This window comes from Oncorhynchus gorbuscha, linkage group LG01 (assembly GCF_021184085.1).
Source record: "Oncorhynchus gorbuscha isolate QuinsamMale2020 ecotype Even-year linkage group LG01, OgorEven_v1.0, whole genome shotgun sequence".
NCBI classification, from domain to species: domain Eukaryota; kingdom Metazoa; phylum Chordata; class Actinopteri; order Salmoniformes; family Salmonidae; genus Oncorhynchus; species Oncorhynchus gorbuscha.
In genome coordinates, this window is record NC_060173.1 from 54,315,996 (window position 1) to 54,335,061 (window position 19,066).

At 45.5% G+C, this 19,066-nt stretch overlaps 1 protein-coding gene across 1 annotated transcript; it reads right to left on the reverse strand.

The window, feature by feature from the left end:
• Positions 1-4,433: 4,433 nt before the first annotated feature.
• mdkb (midkine b) lies at positions 4,434-19,066 on the reverse strand. Its single transcript, XM_046364454.1, has 4 exons — positions 18,078-19,066; positions 6,685-6,773; positions 5,633-5,794; positions 4,434-4,811 (listed from the first exon to the last, which is right to left on the reverse strand). The coding sequence occupies exons 1-4, from the start codon at positions 18,944-18,946 to the stop codon at positions 4,681-4,683; spliced, it is 1,251 nt and encodes a 416-aa protein (XP_046220410.1). The 5' UTR covers positions 18,947-19,066; the 3' UTR covers positions 4,434-4,680.

Genomic DNA, 19,066 nt, shown 5'->3' on the forward strand with positions numbered 1-19,066 from the left:
GGGGAATAACAGGATAAGCGGCCACAGACTGCAGGTCCCTTCGGGTAGGCGCAGGCCGTAGCTGACAGAGACACCTGCTCACACGCAGCATCTGATGAAGGCAAAACACGACAGGACGGAACAAGAACACAGCACAGCAAACAAGGATCCGACAAGGACAGAAGCAGAAACAGAGAGAGAAATAGAGACTTAATCAGAGGGCAAAATAGGGGACAGGTGTGAAAGAGTAAACGAGGTCGTTAGGAGAATGAGGAACAGCTGGGAGCAGGAACGGAACGATAGAGAGAGAGGGATAGAGAGAGGGAAAGAAACCTAATAAGACCAGCAGGGGGAAACGAATAGAAGAGAAAGCACAGGGACAAGACATGACAATATATGACAATACATGACACAATGATCTCTCTGTACTTTTCTCCGTTCATCTTTCCCTTGATCCTGACTAGTCTCCCAGTCCCTACCTCTGAAAAACTTCCCCACTATATGATGCTGCCATCACCATACTTCATCCTAGGGATGGTGTCAGGTTTCCTCCAGATGTGACGCTTGGCATTCAGGCCAAAGAGTTCAATCTTGGTTTCATCAGACCAGAGAATCTTATTTCTCATGCTCTGAGAGTCTTTAGGTGCCTTTTGGCAAACTCCAAGCAGGCTGTCATGTGCCTTTTACTGAGGAGTGGCTTCCATCTGGCCACTCTACCATAAAGGCATAATTGCTGGAGTGCTGCAGAGATTGTTGTTCTTCTGGAATATTCTCCCATCTCCACAGAGGAACTCTGCAGCTCGGGCACTATCTGATGTGTGGAGACATTTCACTGCAGCTAATGTAGAAGGAAAAGCAGTGTACATTTGCAAATATTGTGCCAAATCATATGTGAAGATTGCAACAAAGATGCAGAATTATCTGGCCAAGTCCATAAAGTTTCCTCTGACAAAAGTCCCTTTACTTCTATTCGAAGTGAAAATTATGAATCAGACAACTTATCGATAACAATAGCTCATGGTCCTCCTGGAATATATATATTTTTTGACTCAATGGAGGAACGTAGTCAGAGAAATGCTGATGAATATCTTGCTTGTGTAACGATCTGGGTGTAGTGGGTGCGAAGTCAGGCGCAGGACACAGAGAGTTCAAGGTAGTGCTCTTTAATGCTCACACGGCGAACATAGGCCACCCCACGAGACACTGGGCACTTACAAAAACAAATGCCCCAAACATGGGGACTAAAACAGTCCAGCAAAACCCACGAACAGGAAAAAGCATGTTTGTCTCGAACATGCACAAATGTCACACAAACAATCCCGCACAAAGAACAGGCGGGCCGGGCCGGTTGGCTAATAAAGCCCAACTAATCACCACAATACATAACAGGTGTAACCAATAAACAGACACGGGGGGGGGGGGGGGGAGAATCAGTGGCAGCTAGTAGGCCAGCGACAACGACCGCCGAGCGCCACCCGGACACCGGCCTCGAGGTCAACCCGGAGGGTGAGGCGCAGGGCGATCCGGATGGAGGCGATGGAAATCCCTCAACATTGACGGATCCATAATGGCCCCCACCGGTCGGTACCCAGCACCTCTCCTCCGGACCGTACCCCTCCCATTCCACGAGGTACTGCAGGCCCCTCACCCGGCGTCTCGAGTCCAGAATGGCCCGTATCGTGTACGCCTGGGACCCCTCAATGTCCAGAGGGGGAGGAGGGACCTCCGGCACCTCACCGTCCTGCAGGGGACCAGCTACCACCGGCCTGAATGAAATGAGGGGTTAATACGATAATAGGAAGGGAGTTGTAATCGATAACACACCTTGTTTATTCTCTTCAGGACTTTGAAGGGCCCTACACACTGCGGCCCCAGCTTCCGGCAGGGCAAGCGGAGGGGTAGGTTTTGGGTCGAGAGCCAGACCCTGTCCCCCAGTACAAACACGGGGGCCTCACTGCGGTGGCGGTCAGCACTCCTTTTCTGCCGTCCACTGGCTTGTTGGAGGGATTCCAGGACGGCCCTCCAGGTCTCCTTGGAGCGCTGCACCTATTCCTCCACCGCAGGTGCCTCGGTCTGGCTCGGATGCCATGGTGCCAGGACCGGCTGGTAACCCAACACACACTGAAATGGGGACACGTTAGTAGAGGAGTAGCGTAGTGAGTTCTGTGCCATCTCAGCCCAGGGGATGTATCTCACCCACTCCCCTGGCCGGTCCTGGCAATATGACCTCAGAAACCTACCCACCTCCCGGTTCACTTTCTCCACCTGCCCATTACTCTCGGGATGATAACCGGAGATCAGGCTGACCGAGACCCCCAGACGCTCCATGAACGCCCTCCATACTCGGGACGTGAACTGGGGACCCCGATCAGAGACGATGTCCTGTGCCGGAAGAAGTGGGTGAATAATGCCTCCGCAGTCTGTAGGGCTGTAGGGAGACCGGGAAATGGGAGGAGACGGCAGGACTTAGAGAACCAATCCACAATCACCAAAACCGTTTTGTTCCCCTGAGACGGCGGAGATCAGTCGGGAAATCTACGGATAGGTGAGACCATGGCCGTTGTGGAACCTGGAGGAGTTGTAACTTCCCTCTAGGAAGGTGTCTAGGAGCCTTACTCTGGACGCATACCGAAAAGGAAGAGATATAAACCCTAACGTCCCTAGCCAAGGTGGGCCACCAATACCTCTCCCAGAGGCTCCCCACTGTCCTTGCCACCCTAGGGTGACCTGACGAGGGTAGGACGTGAGCCCACCGAATCAGTTGGTCCCGGACACCAAGCTGCACGTACTTCCGTACAGCTGGACACTGAGGAGGCGCGGGCTCCGCCCGTAACGCCAGCTCGATGTCGGAGTCCACCTCCCATACCACTGGTGCTATCAGCCTCGAGGCGGGAAGGATGGGAGTAGGCTCGGTGGACCGATCCTTTGTGTCGTAAAGGCGGGCCGTGTGTCAGCCTTTACGTTCTGGGAGCCCGGTCTATATGACAGCGTAAAACGGAATCGGGTGAAGAACATGGCCCACCTTGCCTGACGTGGGTTCTCCTAGCTGCCCGAATATACTCCAGATTCTGGTGGTCGGTCCAGATGAGAAAGGGGTGCTTAGCCCCCTCAAGCCAGTGTCTCCACACCTTCAGAGCCCTGACCACCGCTACAACTCCCGGTCCCCCACATCATAGTTACGGACTGAGCTTCCTCGAAAAGAAAGCGCAGGGGCGGAGTTTTGGTGGCGTATTCGAGTGCTGTGATAGCATGGAACCCACCCCAGCCTCGGACGAATCAGCCTCCACTAAAAATGCTAGAGAGGAGTGCGGGTGCGCCTACACGGGTGCATCCGTGAACAGCGCCCTCAACCTGTTGAAAGCTCTGTCCGCCTCTGCTGACCACTGCATACGCACCGGGTCCCCCTTCAGCAGTGTGGTACCTGCTACCTGGCCAAAACCCAGGATAAACCTCCGGTAGTAGTTGGCAAAACCCCAAAACCGCTGCACCTCCTTTACCGTGGTCAGAGTTGGCCAATTACGCATGGCCTTAATGCGGTCACATTCCATCACCACCCCCAAGGTGGAAATGCGATAACCCAGGAAGGAGACGGCTTGTTTGGAGAACACACATTTCTCAGCCTTGACGTATAGGTCATGCTCCAGCAGTCTACCAAGCACCTTGCGTACGAGAGACACATGCGCAGCGTGGGTGGCTGAGTAGATCAGAATGTCATCGATATAAACAACCACTCCCTGCCCTTGCAGGTTCCTGAGAATCTCGTCTACAAAGGATTGAAAGACGGCTGGAGCATTCTTTAACCCATACGGCATGACGAGGCACTCATAGTGGCCCGATGTGGTACTAAACGCGGTTTTCCACTCGTCTCCCTCCCGAATACGCACCAGACTATACACGCTCCTGAGATCCAGTTTTGTGAAGAACTGTGCTCCGTGAAATGATTCCACCACCGTAGTGATGAGAGGTAGTGGGTAACTAAACCCACTGTGATGGCATTTAGACCTCTATAATCAATACACGGACGCAAACCTCCCTCTTTTTTCTTCACAAAAAAGAAACTCGAGGAGACGGGTGAGATGGAGGGCCGAATGTACCCCTGTCCCAGAGACTCTGTGACATACTGTATTGTGCACTACTGGTCAATAGGGGGCTATTTGGGACGTAGACAGAAGCACTGTTTGAGTGTTTGGTGAAGGAAGGAGATGATTGTTCTACTGAAGTAAGCCAGATGTCACACCTGCCGTTTCTCTGTCCGCTTCCCTCTTTAGTTCTCATTCTCCTCTTGCCTTCTTCCCTGAAGAAATGGAAGAAGAAAAAGACGTGTTTGGATTCAATGAGTGGTATTCTCAGGCAAAGGGTAAATTACATTTTGATATGGCAGCAATGAAATTCCTTTGTCGCAGCATATGAACTGCTTTCTATTCTCCTGTGATTGGTTTGTGTTTCATGTTGTTTTGGAGAACCTGCTTTTCCAGTTTAGTGACAAATTCATACCTACTAACAAGTATGCTAAACATCTGCATTCTTCATCCCCTTAACAAACCCTTGTTGCCCGCTAGGTTTGTCCTATGGTGGTCTTTGTTTTTGACCTTTATTTAACTAGGCAAGTCAGTTATGAACAAATTCACATTTTCCGATCTCTATTGAGATCCAACCTACCTTTTCCTCCCTTCCCCTTCGGCCTGGAGGAGCAGGGCTTGGTCAGCTAGATGGTGGCCTAACTTGAACTAACTCTAACTTGAATAGGTCTTTCTTCAGGGTTCCTGACCGGCTCTTGGTGCCGGTGTTTGTGTCACACTCTCCCCAGTTGGTGAACCTGTACTTGCAGTCAGCTAGACTACTTGGTCGTATTCTCGCTGGGCAGAAATCTCAGAGATCAATTAGTAAACTCTGATTTACCACCCCAAGATATCCCTGCACAACGTCTATTTGCGCCCCTTACTGGATGTAAACTACAGGTGTAATGGCTGTGCTCAATGCAATGGCACTTATAAATGTAGATCCTTCAAACACCCCCAAACAGGGAAACAGATCCCAATCAAAAGTGTTATCACTTGCTCCACTAGTGCAGGTGTTTATCTTATAACGTTGGACATTACATTTTTGCATCTGAGCTCCTAGAGTGTGCAGTTCTCCTTTTATTCTCAAGTGTTCCACTCCGCTAGCCAGCACCTGGCCTAAATAGGTGTGCGTTTATTTCACCTCTAGCTAGAAAGAAATACCATGTATTTAATCAAAAATATCCCCCCCCCAAAAAAAAAAACAAGTTATTGGAATTCTATTATGATTAGGGCCCAGAGTTTTTCCTGACCCGATGAGACCTGACCAGTGATCACGAAAAAACTAAGGGAAACTCCCCAAATACAGGTGTGCCAAGCTTGCAGCGTCATACACAAGAAGACTCCAGGCTGTAATCGCTGCCAAAGGTGCTTCATCAAAGTACTGAGTGAAGTGTCTGAAAACATATAAATGTGATATTTCCATTATTTTTGTTTTGTACATTTGCAAAAATGTCGGCAAAGCTATTTTTTTCAATCCATTTTAGAATAAGGCTGTAATGTCACAAAATGTGGGAAAAGTCAAGGGGTCTGAATACTTTCCGAATGCACATGCCAGAACCACAGTTTATTTCCAACATTTGCACTCTTACCACCAAAGGCCTTCTTCCAGTTGCAAGGGATATTGCATTGTTTGGTGGTGTGCTTGCTGCAGGTTGCCTCACAGAACCCATCCCCAAAGTCACTAGCGTTGGGAACACATTTGACAAAGCACTTCTCAGGGCACTCTGCTTGCCCCCCCTCTTTGGCTTTCTGACCTGTGGCCACCCAAAAATGGCAGACATTTGTCGTGACAAAACATAACATTGGTAAAGAACATGGGCTTTTTCAAATGGATGTACATTTGAAGTCGGAAGTTTACATACACTTAGGTTGGAGTCATGAAAACTTGTTTTTCAACCACTCCACAAATTTCTTGCTAACAAACTATAGTTTTGGCAAACTACTTTGTGCATGACACAAGTCATTTTCCAACAATTGTTTACAGACAGATTATTTCAAGTATAATTGACTGTATTACAATTCCAGTGGGACAGAAGTTTACATACACTAAGTTGACTGTGCCTTTAAACAGCTTGGAAAATTCCAGAACCTGTGGATGTATTTCAAGGCCTACCTTCAAACTCAGTGCCTCTTTGCGTGACATCATGGGAAAATCAAAAGAAATCAGCCAAGACCTCAGAAGAAAAATTGTAGACCTCAAAATTGAAAAAGTGTGAGCGAGCAAGGAGGCCTACAAACCTGACTCAGTTACACCAGCTCTGTCAGGAGGAATGGGCCAAAATTCACCCAATTTATTGTGGAAGCAGCTTGTGGAAGGCTTCCCGAAACGTTTGACCCAAGTTAAACAATTTAAAGGCAATGCTACCAAATACTAATTGAGTGTATGTAAACGTCTGACCCACAGGGAATGTGATGAAAGAAATAAAAGTTTAAATAAATCAATTTCTCTACAATTATTCTGACATTTCACATTCTTAAAATAAAGTAGTGATTCTAAATTACCTAAGACAGGGAATTTTTAAATGTCAGGAATGGTGAACAACTGAGTTTAAATGTATTTGGCTAAGGTGTATGTAAACGTCCTACTCCAACTGTATTTAGTTCAATCTGAAATACTGTACACAATGTAGTTTTATCACCTCACCTTTTTTGTCACCATGTTTGTGTCCTGCCTCTATTGTGACCATCAAGAACACAAGCAGCACAAGTGTCATTGAGAACATTCCTCGCATTCTGTGGAGAGAAAATGTAATATCATGATCAACATTTGACTAGAAAGCATATGAGCCACTGGGCTAAAAAATATGATCAAAAACCATGATGGTTCCATCTATGCATGGGCGTCAATTGGGTATGGCAGTCACCATACCCCAGATCAGGTATTCCCAAACTGGGGTACGCGCAATGCCGTTGGAGGTACGCCAAATAAAAATGTGTTTGTTTTTTTAATTCACATTTTCAAACAGTCCATTTGTAATTTCCAATGGGGCTTCCGGGTTGGATGTGTGTTGTGTCAAGAGGCAGTGTGGCTAGGTTGGGTTGTGTTTCGGGGGACGCATGGCTCTCGACTTTCGCCTCTCCCGAGTCTGTACGGGAGTTGCAGCGATGAGACTACTACCAATTGGATACCATGAAATTGGGGAGAAAAAAAGGCAAAAATGTATTTTTTTAAATAAATAAATAAAATAAAACATTTTCCAAACCAGCAGAGGAGTCACAAAAGTCAGAAATAGCGATAAAATCAGCTACACAACAAATGGCCGTTGTGTTCGATAAAGTCCTTCTTTATATCCTAAAAAAGTCAGTTCATCTGGCGCGTTTGATTCAGTAATCCACCCGTTCCACTAGTTCAACATGCATACAAAGGAATCCCAAAAGTTACCAATAAACTTCGTCCAAACAAGTCACACAACGTTTCTAATCAATCCTCAGGTACCCTAGTGTGTAAATAAACAAAATGTTTAAGACGGAGAATAGTGTGTTCAATACCAGAGATAAATAACGAGGTGCTCTCCCTCATCCACGCAAGACTACAGTCAAAATGAGAGCCACCTTGAAAAACTACAAATTCTAGCTAATTAAAATAAAAACAAGCCTAAAACCCTTTCTAAAGACTTTTGACCTCTAGTGGAAGCCATAGGAACTGCAATCTGGGAGGATTTCGTTTGAATTTCCCATAGACAAGCATTTTCAATGGTTGGTGACCTCCCCAAAATATATTCTGGATGGATTCTCCTCGCGCTTTTGCCTGCCATATCAGTTCTGTTATACTCACAGACATTATTTTAACAGTTTTAGAAACGTCAGAGTGTTTCCTATCCAATACTACCAATACAACCAATACTACTATACAATACTACTATTATATGCATATCCTAGCTTCTGGCCCTGAGTAACAGGCAGTTTACTTTGGGCATGTCAGTCATCCGAACTTCCGAATACTGCCCCCGTTGGGAAAAGTACTCGAATCTGCAGACACTCCGTTCATTTTACTTGGCCGCCTTGTTTTAACAGCGTCTCTCTGAGCCATCATAATATACTGGCTTATGTTGTACAATATTGAATGTGCTTAAGTTACATCTTAAATCTGTCAAACATCTGCAATGTAGCCATTGATCCTACTATGTTTCCATCATTTTAAAGCAATATTAATCCTATGTACTCTTTTCAAGCCAGAGGTTGAACTTTTCACAATAATATACAGAGATCCCTAGGCTATAGCTTGTGATTGGATGGTTTGGCTGGTTGCTTGTGAATGATCATATCTTAGCAGGTCTAACCAGCGTTGGACTAGTATCCGAAAGGTTGCAAGATCGAATACCCGAGTTGACAAAGTAAAAAAGAAATGTTGTTCTGCCCCTGAACAAGGCAGTTAACCCACTGTTCCTAGGCCGTCATTGAAAATAAGAATTTGTTCTTAACTGACTTGCCTAGTTAAATAAAAATATAAAACAGGTATTCATCAGTGGAGGCTGCTGAGGGGAGGACGACTCATAATAATGTCTGGAAGGGAATGTATTTGACACTATTCTGCTCCAGCCATTACCACGAGCCCGTGCTCTCCAATTAAGGTGCCACCAACATCCTGTGGTATACCTGTCCTACTACTGTCTTCCCTTCCAAGAACAATACATCTGTTTCTAGGTTCCTTCGCAGCATTGCTTAATCAGACCATGAAATCAAGAACAATGCCCAGTGACACATTCCAAGCCTTTCCTGAAAGTTGGCTGCAGTCCTTTTCTACTGCTCCAAAACAGCAGCAAGTCATGAAAGCAGGGTTGCATTCCTTGTATCGCTATCAGTTACTGCACCTCAATACAGAGCACTGTATTTACTATCACAAACTGTGTTCTCAGTCAGTACACAGCCAACTCTACTTCGCAGTTACTCTGCAATTAACAAACTGTTCTTAGTCTTAGTCGGTGGTTTAGTTTTAGCCTATGGACATGTTAACTTACTGATATCTCATCTCTTTTTTTAATGTTTACATGGGAAACCACGCAACTACACATACACACCACATACTGACATTTTCATGTTGACAGTTTAGGGATGATGAAAGTTGGCTAATGGAGTCTTACTTTGCTCTCATCCAATCATAGTATTTTGTCTGGTTAACCTTTGTTCCACTGAGTCAACTGAACGCCTTCAAGCCTTCTGCCATTACTGGATGAGAGCTCAATCAACAAGCACAGCAGTATATCCCCTTATTATGTGAGCCACGGGCATGTGTCAATAACCTATATATCTCTCCCTCTCTCTCCCTCATCCCTCTATCATTGGGCTGAAAAATGACAGACTCCTCTTTGAGAGTTCAGTTTCAAGAGAAAGGCCTCCATTAAATGAGTCCGTTCTTTCACACGTCATCCGGCCGTGCAAATCCTGCTCGTCTTCCGGCCCTAAATGTGGAGGGCTTCTCCAGACCGGGCATTTTGTATAAACAGAACAGTCTCTCAGCAGGATCTCTTTCCCTCTCTGTGCTCCAGCTATGTGGCGGAGTAGGCCAACTTCTTGCCTGTTTCCATTTCTCTCAAAAGCCCTCACACAGATCCCATACCATGTCTTAGGAGCAAGGCCTCTCTGTGGTCGAGCTGAATGTAAACCTATTTGCATAAGAAGTCAATCATGTCTTAAGATGAAGAAAAGAAGCATGATGCTCCCTTAGGTAGATGCGAGGGCAGTATATTTTGAGAACTTCCTCATGAACCGGAAAGTTCACTTTCCCAAGAGGCAAACTTCATGAAAACCATTTAAAGATTATCTTGAACGCAGATCTGTAGTGGATCTCTAGCACGAAATGATCCTGTCAACCAAACACTGTGTAAACAATGTGAATGAAGTTTTTACAAAGACATGACTTTATAACCATGGAACCAACATGTGTAGGCATACTGAACAAATAGACAACATGATTTACAGACACTCACACTTTCACAACATTGTGCAAACAATGAGCTAGGCATGGTGACTTCCTACAGGGTAAGGGAAATCCCAACATTCTGATTGCTTTGATGGGAAAGCAAAAACATTTAGAAACCACACTGTCTGATGATTGTCCCTTATTAAATTAATTTAACTTATTCTGTACATAATGTTGCTACTACCTTCTCTTATAACCGAAAATACCTTCTGGACATCAGAACAACGATTACGCACCACGAACTGGCAGCAGCTTTTTTTTCCTTTAACGAGTCCGACGAGCCCAACGTGAAGGACATACTGCTTTCCCGGGGACAGAACCAAATCCCTGTTATTTGTGTGAAGAGAAGACAAGAAAAATAGGACGTAGGTCGGGCTGCCTTCTGAGAATTCATAGGCGATCAAATAAACCCCCACCGCCTTCTGTTCCACTAGCTAACATGCAATCATTGGAAAATAAAATTGATGACCTATGAGGAAGATTAAACTACCAACGGGACATTAAAAACTGTAATATCTTCTGCTTCACAGAGTCGTGGCTGAACGACGACATTATCAACATACAGCTGGCAGGTTATACGCTGTATCGGCAGGATAGAACAGCGACAAGTCTAAATCTCTTCGGGTACTCATTGACTCTGGGGCCGATAAGAGTTTTTTGGACACTACCCTGGCTTCCGAGCTGAACATCCCCACTCAGCCCCTCTCCACTCCCATGGATGTTAGAGCGCTGGACGGGCATTCTATAGGCCGGGTTACTCATATTACCACTTCCATCAACCTACAGGTGTTAGGGAATCACAGCGAGACTACTCAATTCCTGCTCATCAAGTCCCCTCAAATTCCGATGGTATTGGGATTCTCCTGGCTCCAGAGACACAATCCACTCATCAACTGATCTATTGGTGCCATCATGGGCTGTCCTTTCTGCCACGCCCAGTATCTGAAGTCAGCATAACCTTTCCCAGGACGTCTTCCTGGGGGCTCAGAAGGTGCCCCGGACCTCTCCGCCATTCCCGCGGAGTACCAGGACTTTCAGGAGGTGTTCAACAAGGCCCGGGCCACTTTACTTCCGCCACACCAACCATATGACTGCGGGATTGACCTTCTCCTTAGCACCACTCTGCCCCGGGGACGACTGTATTCTCTGTCGGGACCGGAGACCAAGACAATGGACACCAACATTGGGGAATCCCTAGCTGCAGAATTTATATGTCCTTCATCCTCTCCCGCCGGCGTAGGGTTCCTCTTTGTGGAGAAGGAGAACAAGACCCTGCACCCATGCATCGACTACTGGGGACTCAATGACATAACGGTGAAGAACCGCTATCCGCTACCACTCATCTCCTCGGCCTTAGAGCCGCTCCAGGGGGCCACTGTGTTTTCCAAGCTGGATCGACGGAACGCTTACCACCTGGTGTGGACAAGGGAGGGGGATTAGTGGAAGACCACCTACAACACGGCCTGCGGCCACTACGAGTATATGGTCATGCCATTTGGCCTCACCAACACCCCTGCTGTGTTCCAGGCTCTGGTAAATTATGTTCTCCGTGACATGTTGAACTGGTTCGTCTTCGTCTACATTGATGACATCCTCGCCTTCTCCCACTCCCCCCAAGAACATGTGCTCCACATCTGACAGGTTCTTCAACGCGTCCTGGAGAACCAGCTGTTTGTTAGGGTGGAGAAGTGTGAGTTCCATCGCTCCACCATCCCCCTTCTGGGGTACATCATCTCTGCTGGGAGTGTCCAGATGGATCCCGGGAAAGTGAGTGCATTGGTGGATTGGCCCCAGCTGCAACGTTTCCTGGGGTTCGCCAACTTCTATCGCCACTTCATCCGATTACAGCACACTGGCTTCCCCTCTGTCAGCATTTACTTCTCCCAAGGTTCCGTTCACGTGGTCTCCTGGTGCTGACCAGGCGTTCCGGGACCTCAAACACCGCTTCACCACTGCTCACATCCTGGTTCATCCTGACCCTTCCCGTCAGTTCATGGTGGAGGCCGACACGTCAAATGTAGGAGTGTGCATTCTTCTCCCATCGCCACAATGCTACGGAGAAAAACTACAATGTGGGAAATCGTGAGCTTCTCGAAGTGAAGATGGCGTTCGAGGAATGGAGGCACTGGCTGGAAGGGTCCAGAACACCCGTTTATCGTATGGACTGACCACAAAAATAAGTAGTATCTCCGGCACCGCCAAACACCACAACTCCTGGCAAGCTAGTTGGGCCCTGCTGTTCACACGGTTCAACTTCTCCCACTCACATTGGCCGGGATCCAAGAATGTCAAGTCAGTTCTCATCTCGGTTCTGGAAGGCGTTCAGCACCCTCATTGGGTCATCAGCCAGCCTGTCCTCTGGATTCCACCCCTAGTCCAATGGCCAGTCAGAGCGAGCCAACCAGGATCGGGAGACTACTCTGCGTTGTCTGGTCTCCGCAAACCCCACCTCCTGGAGCCAGCAGCTGGTGTGGGTCGAATACGCCCGCAACACCCTTCTCTGCACTGCCAAGGGCCTATCTCCTTTTGAGTGTTCACAGGGGTAACGGCCCCTGCTCTTCCCCGAGCAGGAGGAAGAGGTCGGCATTCCTTCTGTCCAGATTTTTGTCCGCCTCTGTCATCGTACCTGGAGGAGAGCCCAGTCGGCCCTCCTCAAGATCACCTCCAGGTATCGACGACAAGTGGATCCCCACCTGACCCCGGCATCGTCTCGGGCAGAAGGTATGGCTATCCACCCGGGATCTGCCCATCTGGGTGGAATCCCGAAGCTGTCCCGGCGGATTATTGGCCCATTCCCCATTGACAAAATGATTAGCCTCTCTGCTGTTCGTCTTCTGTTGCTCCGTACCCTTCGTAAACATTCCAACTTTCATGTGTCCAGAGTTAAACCCATGTCTCTTAGCCCCTTCCCATCCTGTACCTTTGGCCATCTCTGGATTGCCAACCTTTGCCTGACCCAACCGTGAGCCTGATACTGGCCTCTACAATCCCCAGACCTGAACCCAATTGAGATGGTTTGGGATGAGTTGGACCGCAGTGAAGGAAAAGCAACCAACAAGTGCTCAACATATGTGGGAACTCCTTCAAGACTGTTGGAAAACGTTCCTCATGAAGCTGGATGAGAGAATGCAAAGTGTGCAAAGCTGTCATCAAGAAAAAGGGTGGCTACTTTGAAGAATCGAACATTAGATTTTGATTTGTTTAACACTTTTTTGGTTACTACATGATTCCATATGTGTTATTTCATAGTTTATGTCTTCTCTATTATTCTACAATGTAGAAAAACGTAAAAATAAAGAAAAACCCTTGAGTGAGTGGGTGTGCCCAAACTTTTGACTGTACTGTACATACATGCCCATACATACATACATACATACATACATACATACATACATACATACATACATACATACATACACACACACACACACACACACACACACACACACACACACACACACACACACACACACACACACACACACACACACACACACACACACACACACACACACACACACACACACACACACACACACACACACACACATACATACATACATACATATACCCATGCATATACACACACCCATGCATACATACACGCACGCACGCACCCACCTATACATACGTACACCATTTCTCTTCCCGCTCTGTGCCTCTCTCACCCCATCACCATCATTGCGTCTCTCAATACATACATTTTAAACAAACTTACAAACAGAAATTAAACAAAAAAGCTCAGTTTAAACCAAGAGGTTAGGTTCCACACATGGAACGTACAGTGTAGTTCTGAAATACATAGATCCCCGCCATTCTAAGAGAAACCTTGCAGCATAATAGTTGATACCTCAGGTTCTAGATAATTTAGATAAGGTTCCCATACTTTGTAGAACTGGTCTGTTTTAGAATGCAATGTACATGTCAGATATTCCAGAGGCACCCATTCAAATAGTATCTTATGCCAGTCTTTAATAGAAGGAACCTTATCACTAATCCACTGTAAAAGGATGTTTTTCCTCGCTGCGAAGGTAAGGATGTTGTAAAGCCTCCTTTTACAGACAGAAGTAACATGCCTACTAGGGAGACCCAACAGTAAAGAAACTGGGTCCAATTCTAGATCAACCCCTAGGATCTTTTCAATTTCTTGCAGGACACCAGACCAGTATCTTTGTATTTTGGTACATGACCATAAACAATGTGTTAGGGTGCCTGTATCAGTTTTGCATTTGAGACACTGAGGGGAAGAGGAAGTGGGGCTAAAAGCATGTCTGCGATTTGGGGATATATGCAATCTGTGTATTATTCTTAATTGGATTGCTCTAGTACGGTTACATATAGATATTGTTTTTGCATATCTCCAAATGTCCTCCCACATCTCTTCGTCAATAGTAACAGACAATTCTTTCTCCCACACTTGTTTCACCCTCTGTGTGTTGACAGCAGAAAAGGACCTTAAAGTATCATAAAACAGACTTACAGACATCTTCCTTTGTGGGAAAAAAAACATTCTTTCAATGACAGACACATCAGGGTTACCAATTAAGGTGGTGCTCTCCAGAATATAATGTCTTACTTGTAGGAAGCGGAAAAAGTCCTGCTTTGGGAGTCGATATTTCTCAACCATCTGCTCAAATGACAACAAAATCTTATCAGCAAATAAGTCGTTTAGCCTGCGTATGCCCTTATTAAGCCATAAGTTAAAGCCAGCATCCAGCAATCCTGGGCTGAAATCTGGGTTGTTAAGAATTGGGGTAAGAGCAGAGGTTAGTTTGGACCTTCCCAGGAAGCGTTGAACTGACCTCCATACTTTGAGTGTGTTAAGTGTAACTGGATTATTGCAGGGTTCTTCTACAGACTTGAAACTTCTGAAAAATAAAAGATCCTGTAAGGGTTATTTTGAAAGAGAAGTCTCAATGTCTAACCAAATAGAGGAGTCATCATTTGTGATCCAGTCAGAAATATAACAAAGGTGGGCACACCATTGATAGAACTTGATATTGGGCAGGTCCAAGCCGCCCATAGAACTTGGCAGCTGCAATATTGCCATCTTAAGTCTTGGCTTGCGCTTACTCCATATAAAGGAACTTAGCCATCCATTTACATCCTTTATTACCTTATTGGAGAGTAATACTGGGATCATTTGGATTGGGTAAAGTAGTCTGGGTAAAACGTTCATTTTCAAGAGGGATATTCTACTCAACCAAGAAATGGGGAGGGAGTTCCAGCGCTCCAGATCCTGTCTTATTGTATCAAACAAAGGAACAAAATTGGCTTTGTACATTAGCTGGAATTTAGGAGTTACAAATATACCCAGATACCTGAAACCTGAGGGAGACCATTTAAAAGGGAAGGGGGGAGAAGTATTAGGTACAGAATGCAGGCTACCAAGTGGCATAGCCTCTGACTTAGTAAGGTTAATCTTGTAGCCTGAGAATCCGCTGAATAATTCAATAATATTAATAAGAGGTGTAATTGAAGTCTCGGGACTAGAGATGAATATCAGGACATCATCAGCATACAAGCTTATTTTATGGTGAACATCACCAATGAGCAGCCCCTGTATAGCAGGCGTTACCCTGATGGCCTCGGCTAGTGGTTCCATAACGAGTGCAAAGAGGAGGGGGATAAAGGACAGCCCTGTCTGGTACCTCTGTGTATAGGGAAGCTATTTGACCGTAGCCCATTAGTAAGGACAGCAGCCTGAGGATCATCATATAAAACTTTCACCCATTTTATAAAGTTGTCCCCCAGACCAAATTTATTTAGAGCAAATAATAGGTAAGACCACTCCACACGATCAAATGCCTTCTCAGCATCTAGGGAGAGCACAAGACCATCCACAGCACTTTGTTGGTAGGCTTGAATTACATTAAGAAGCCGCCTGACGTTGTTGCATGACTTACGGCCCCTAATGAAGCCAGTTTGGTCTCCTTTCACAATTAGTGGCAATGAGTCCTCTAATCTTGTGGCTAGAATTTTAGAAAGCAATTTTCTATCCACATTCAGAAGGGGAATTGGTCTGTACGAGGAACAAGACTCCCTTTTTGAGAATAAGTGAAATGTTGGCTTCTCTCAGCGTTTGAGGGAGTTGGTCATTTGAAAATGAGTGGTTAAACATATCACACAATGGCTCAAGGATCAGGCCATGGAACTCTTTATAGAACTCACTACAAAACCCATCTGGTCCTGGGGCCTTACCATTTTGCAGATTCTTAATTGCGAACATTATCTCTTCCTTGGTAATAGGGGCATTGAGGAGGGACCTCTGTTCTTCGGAGATAGTAGGGAGCTCAATCTTACCAAAGAAGTTCTCCATTAATTTGGGTGCATCTTTTGGCAGTTCTGAGGCATAAAGGTTTGTATAACATTTCTTAAATGAGTCACTTATCAATTTATTTTCATATAAATGATTACCATCAGAATCAGTAATAGTAGCAATTGACTGAGAGTCAGCCCTCTTTTTAGCTAGGTATGCCAAGTACTTTCCTGGCTTATCGCCATGTTCATATAGCTTTTGCCTGACAAATCTCATTTTCTTTTCAGCGTCCTGTGTTAGGAGAGAGTCTAACGTTGATCTAATGACTGATATTTCCTTTAATAGGGCAGGAGTGGGCGTTTTAATGTAGTCCTTCTCTTTAGTTCCTAATTCACCCTCTAACATTTTTTGCTTTTCCCGCTTTTTCCGTCTCTTAGTAGCTGTGTATGACATAATCAGACCCCTGGCATACGCTTTACAGGTCTGCCAAAGGAGCGAGGGGTTATCTGTTGATTGAGAGTTAATAGAGAAAAATGCTTTAAACTCTGTTATAAAATATGATGTGAATGTATGGTCTTTAAGAATGGTTGTGTTCAACCTCCAATGTCTTGACCGATTGAATGCCCCGTTGAGTTTTATGTCCAGGATCACCTCAGCATGATCAGATATGACTATGCTTCCTATCCTAGCAGATAAAACAGACTGCAAAGACGTCCTGGGCATAAAAAAATAGTCTATTCTAGTCTGACATCCATGAGGTGCAGAGAAAAAAGTGAACTCTCTGTTGGAGGGATGGAAAGCTCTCCAGACATCCGCATACCCCAGATCATCACAAATAGCTGTAAGTGACTTTGCTTGAGGAGAGAGTGAAGCTATACCGCTGGGAGACTTATCAATAAGGGGGTTCAACAAGCAGTTAAAATCTCCTCCAACCACTGCAGTGTCTGAGTTTAATTCTGAAAAGTCTAGAAATGCTTTAGTGAGGAAATCAGGGGGTGAGCAGGGGGAAGTAAATATTCATTATGGAAATGTTCTGCCCTTGTAAAGTACCATTAATTATAACAAAGCGACCAAATTTATCTTTCACACAATTCAAGACCTTAAGTGGTAAGTTCTTTTTCACCAGAATTGCTACCCCTCTACTTCTGGATGTAAATGATGAGAAAAACACTTGACCAAATCCTCCTTGCTGTAATTTCAAGTGCTCCTTATCATCCAAATGGGTTTCCTGTAACAGGGCAATATCAATATTTTCTTTTTCAAAAAAGACAATACTTTCTTCCTCTTAATGGGGTTATGGCTCCCTCTAATGTTCCACGTGCATACACGCAGTCTGTTATCTGCCATTGCATCTTGACCATTCAATATTCAGACTGGATCCTACTGTAAAAGTGGGGTGGTACCTTTTTCCATGTGTTGAACTCTCCTCCATCTCACTGAGCATAAACAAAAAATATGAACCCTGAACTCGAACTATACTGAACCCAAAAATTAAACATGTAAAGATCCAAAAGGGGTTTTCCCACTAGCTAACATACAGGGGATTTCCACTCTCAAATGTAGACTCTTAAGTCCGCATTGCCGCTCAATAGCCTCATCCTTTATATATATGGAAAATAAAATCAATAGAAGAAGATTGAGGCTATTCCACCTAAAACCAAGCCTGGGCACCAATATGGATTCACACATATCTCAGCCTGAGCTATAGCGGCTATTACTTTAGCAAGAAAAATAATAAAGATACGAATATTACTGAGCTGGAGTACGTGAGGACTCACACCACTGTTTCATGATCAGATTCAACCAAAAATAAGCAAAGTTATTCAATGCTGTGGAGGCGCAGCTTAGAGTTATTTACCCGAGAGAGTCAATAAACGCAGCAGCCTCTTCAGGTGTGTAGAGCTTTTTAGGTGATCCGTTGACCATAATCTTCAATGTGGCCGGGTACAACAGTGCGTAGTCCATCTTCATTCTCCTGAGTCGAGCCTTCGCCTCATCAAACGCTTTGCGTCTTCGTACAACCGCTGTGGAGTAATCATTGAAGAATGAGACCTTTGGACTTTTATGTTGACTACCAACAGAACCGATGTTTCTAGCCGCATCCATGACGCGCTGCTTGTCGGTAAAGTTGTGGAACTTTATAACCACCGGCCGTGGGCGCTGATTGGGGCCCGGTATCGGTGCTTGAGAGCGATGGGCTCTGTCCAGCTTCACACGACCAGCCTTAGTGTCCATTTGTAGGTAGCCAGGGATCCATTCCTCAAAGAATTTTACTGAATGTGTCCCTTCAGAATTTTCCGGGAGTCCCACAACACGAATATTGCATCTGCGTCCTCGATTATCCAAGTCGTCAATGTGCTCCGCCATTTCCCGCACCTGTTTCTCAAGTGCTTTTATCTTAGCGTCCATAGATGTAGTTGAAGTTTCCACTGCAGCAATTCTTCCTTCCGCCTCAACAACACGTTTCACAACGCTCTGTATTTCGGCTGAATGGCTTGCTATTGCTTCCAAGACCGTTCTTATTTTAGCATCGATCACTTTAGTAATGTTATCAGTCATCTTTTGAATTATCAGGTCCATTGTGCCTGGGTCCGCAATGGTGTTAGCTTCGCTAACGTTAGCTAGCTCCTCGTGCACATCCACAGGGGTGGTGGTTTTGGTCGACTTCTTAGTAGTTCTATTGGGCATGTTGTCGGAGATTTTTGCGAAATAGTCGTCAAGACTCATTATATGGTAACTTATTTAGCCAATTCTACCACTTTTTCAAGCTAGGAGATTAATGTAAGAATATAAATTTACGAATGCCACGAGAGCTCGCTGAAACACCGTGTTCTCTCTACGGCGCCA

What these genes read in the sequence shown, in the direction of transcription:
- mdkb (XM_046364454.1), bottom strand. Translation starts at nt 18,946, where the DNA reads ATGAGTCTTGACGACTATTTCGCAAAAATCTCCGACAACATGCCCAAT. An exon ending in CAAACATGGTGACAAAAAAG is followed by an intron (nt 5,795 to 6,684) that starts GTGAGGTGATAA and finishes GGGTGGCCACAG; the next exon opens with GTCAGAAAGCCAAAGAGGGG. An exon ending in CAACTGGAAGAAGGCCTTTG is followed by an intron (nt 4,812 to 5,632) that starts GTGGTAAGAGTG and finishes CAAGTAGTCTAG; the next exon opens with CTGACTGCAAGTACAGGTTC.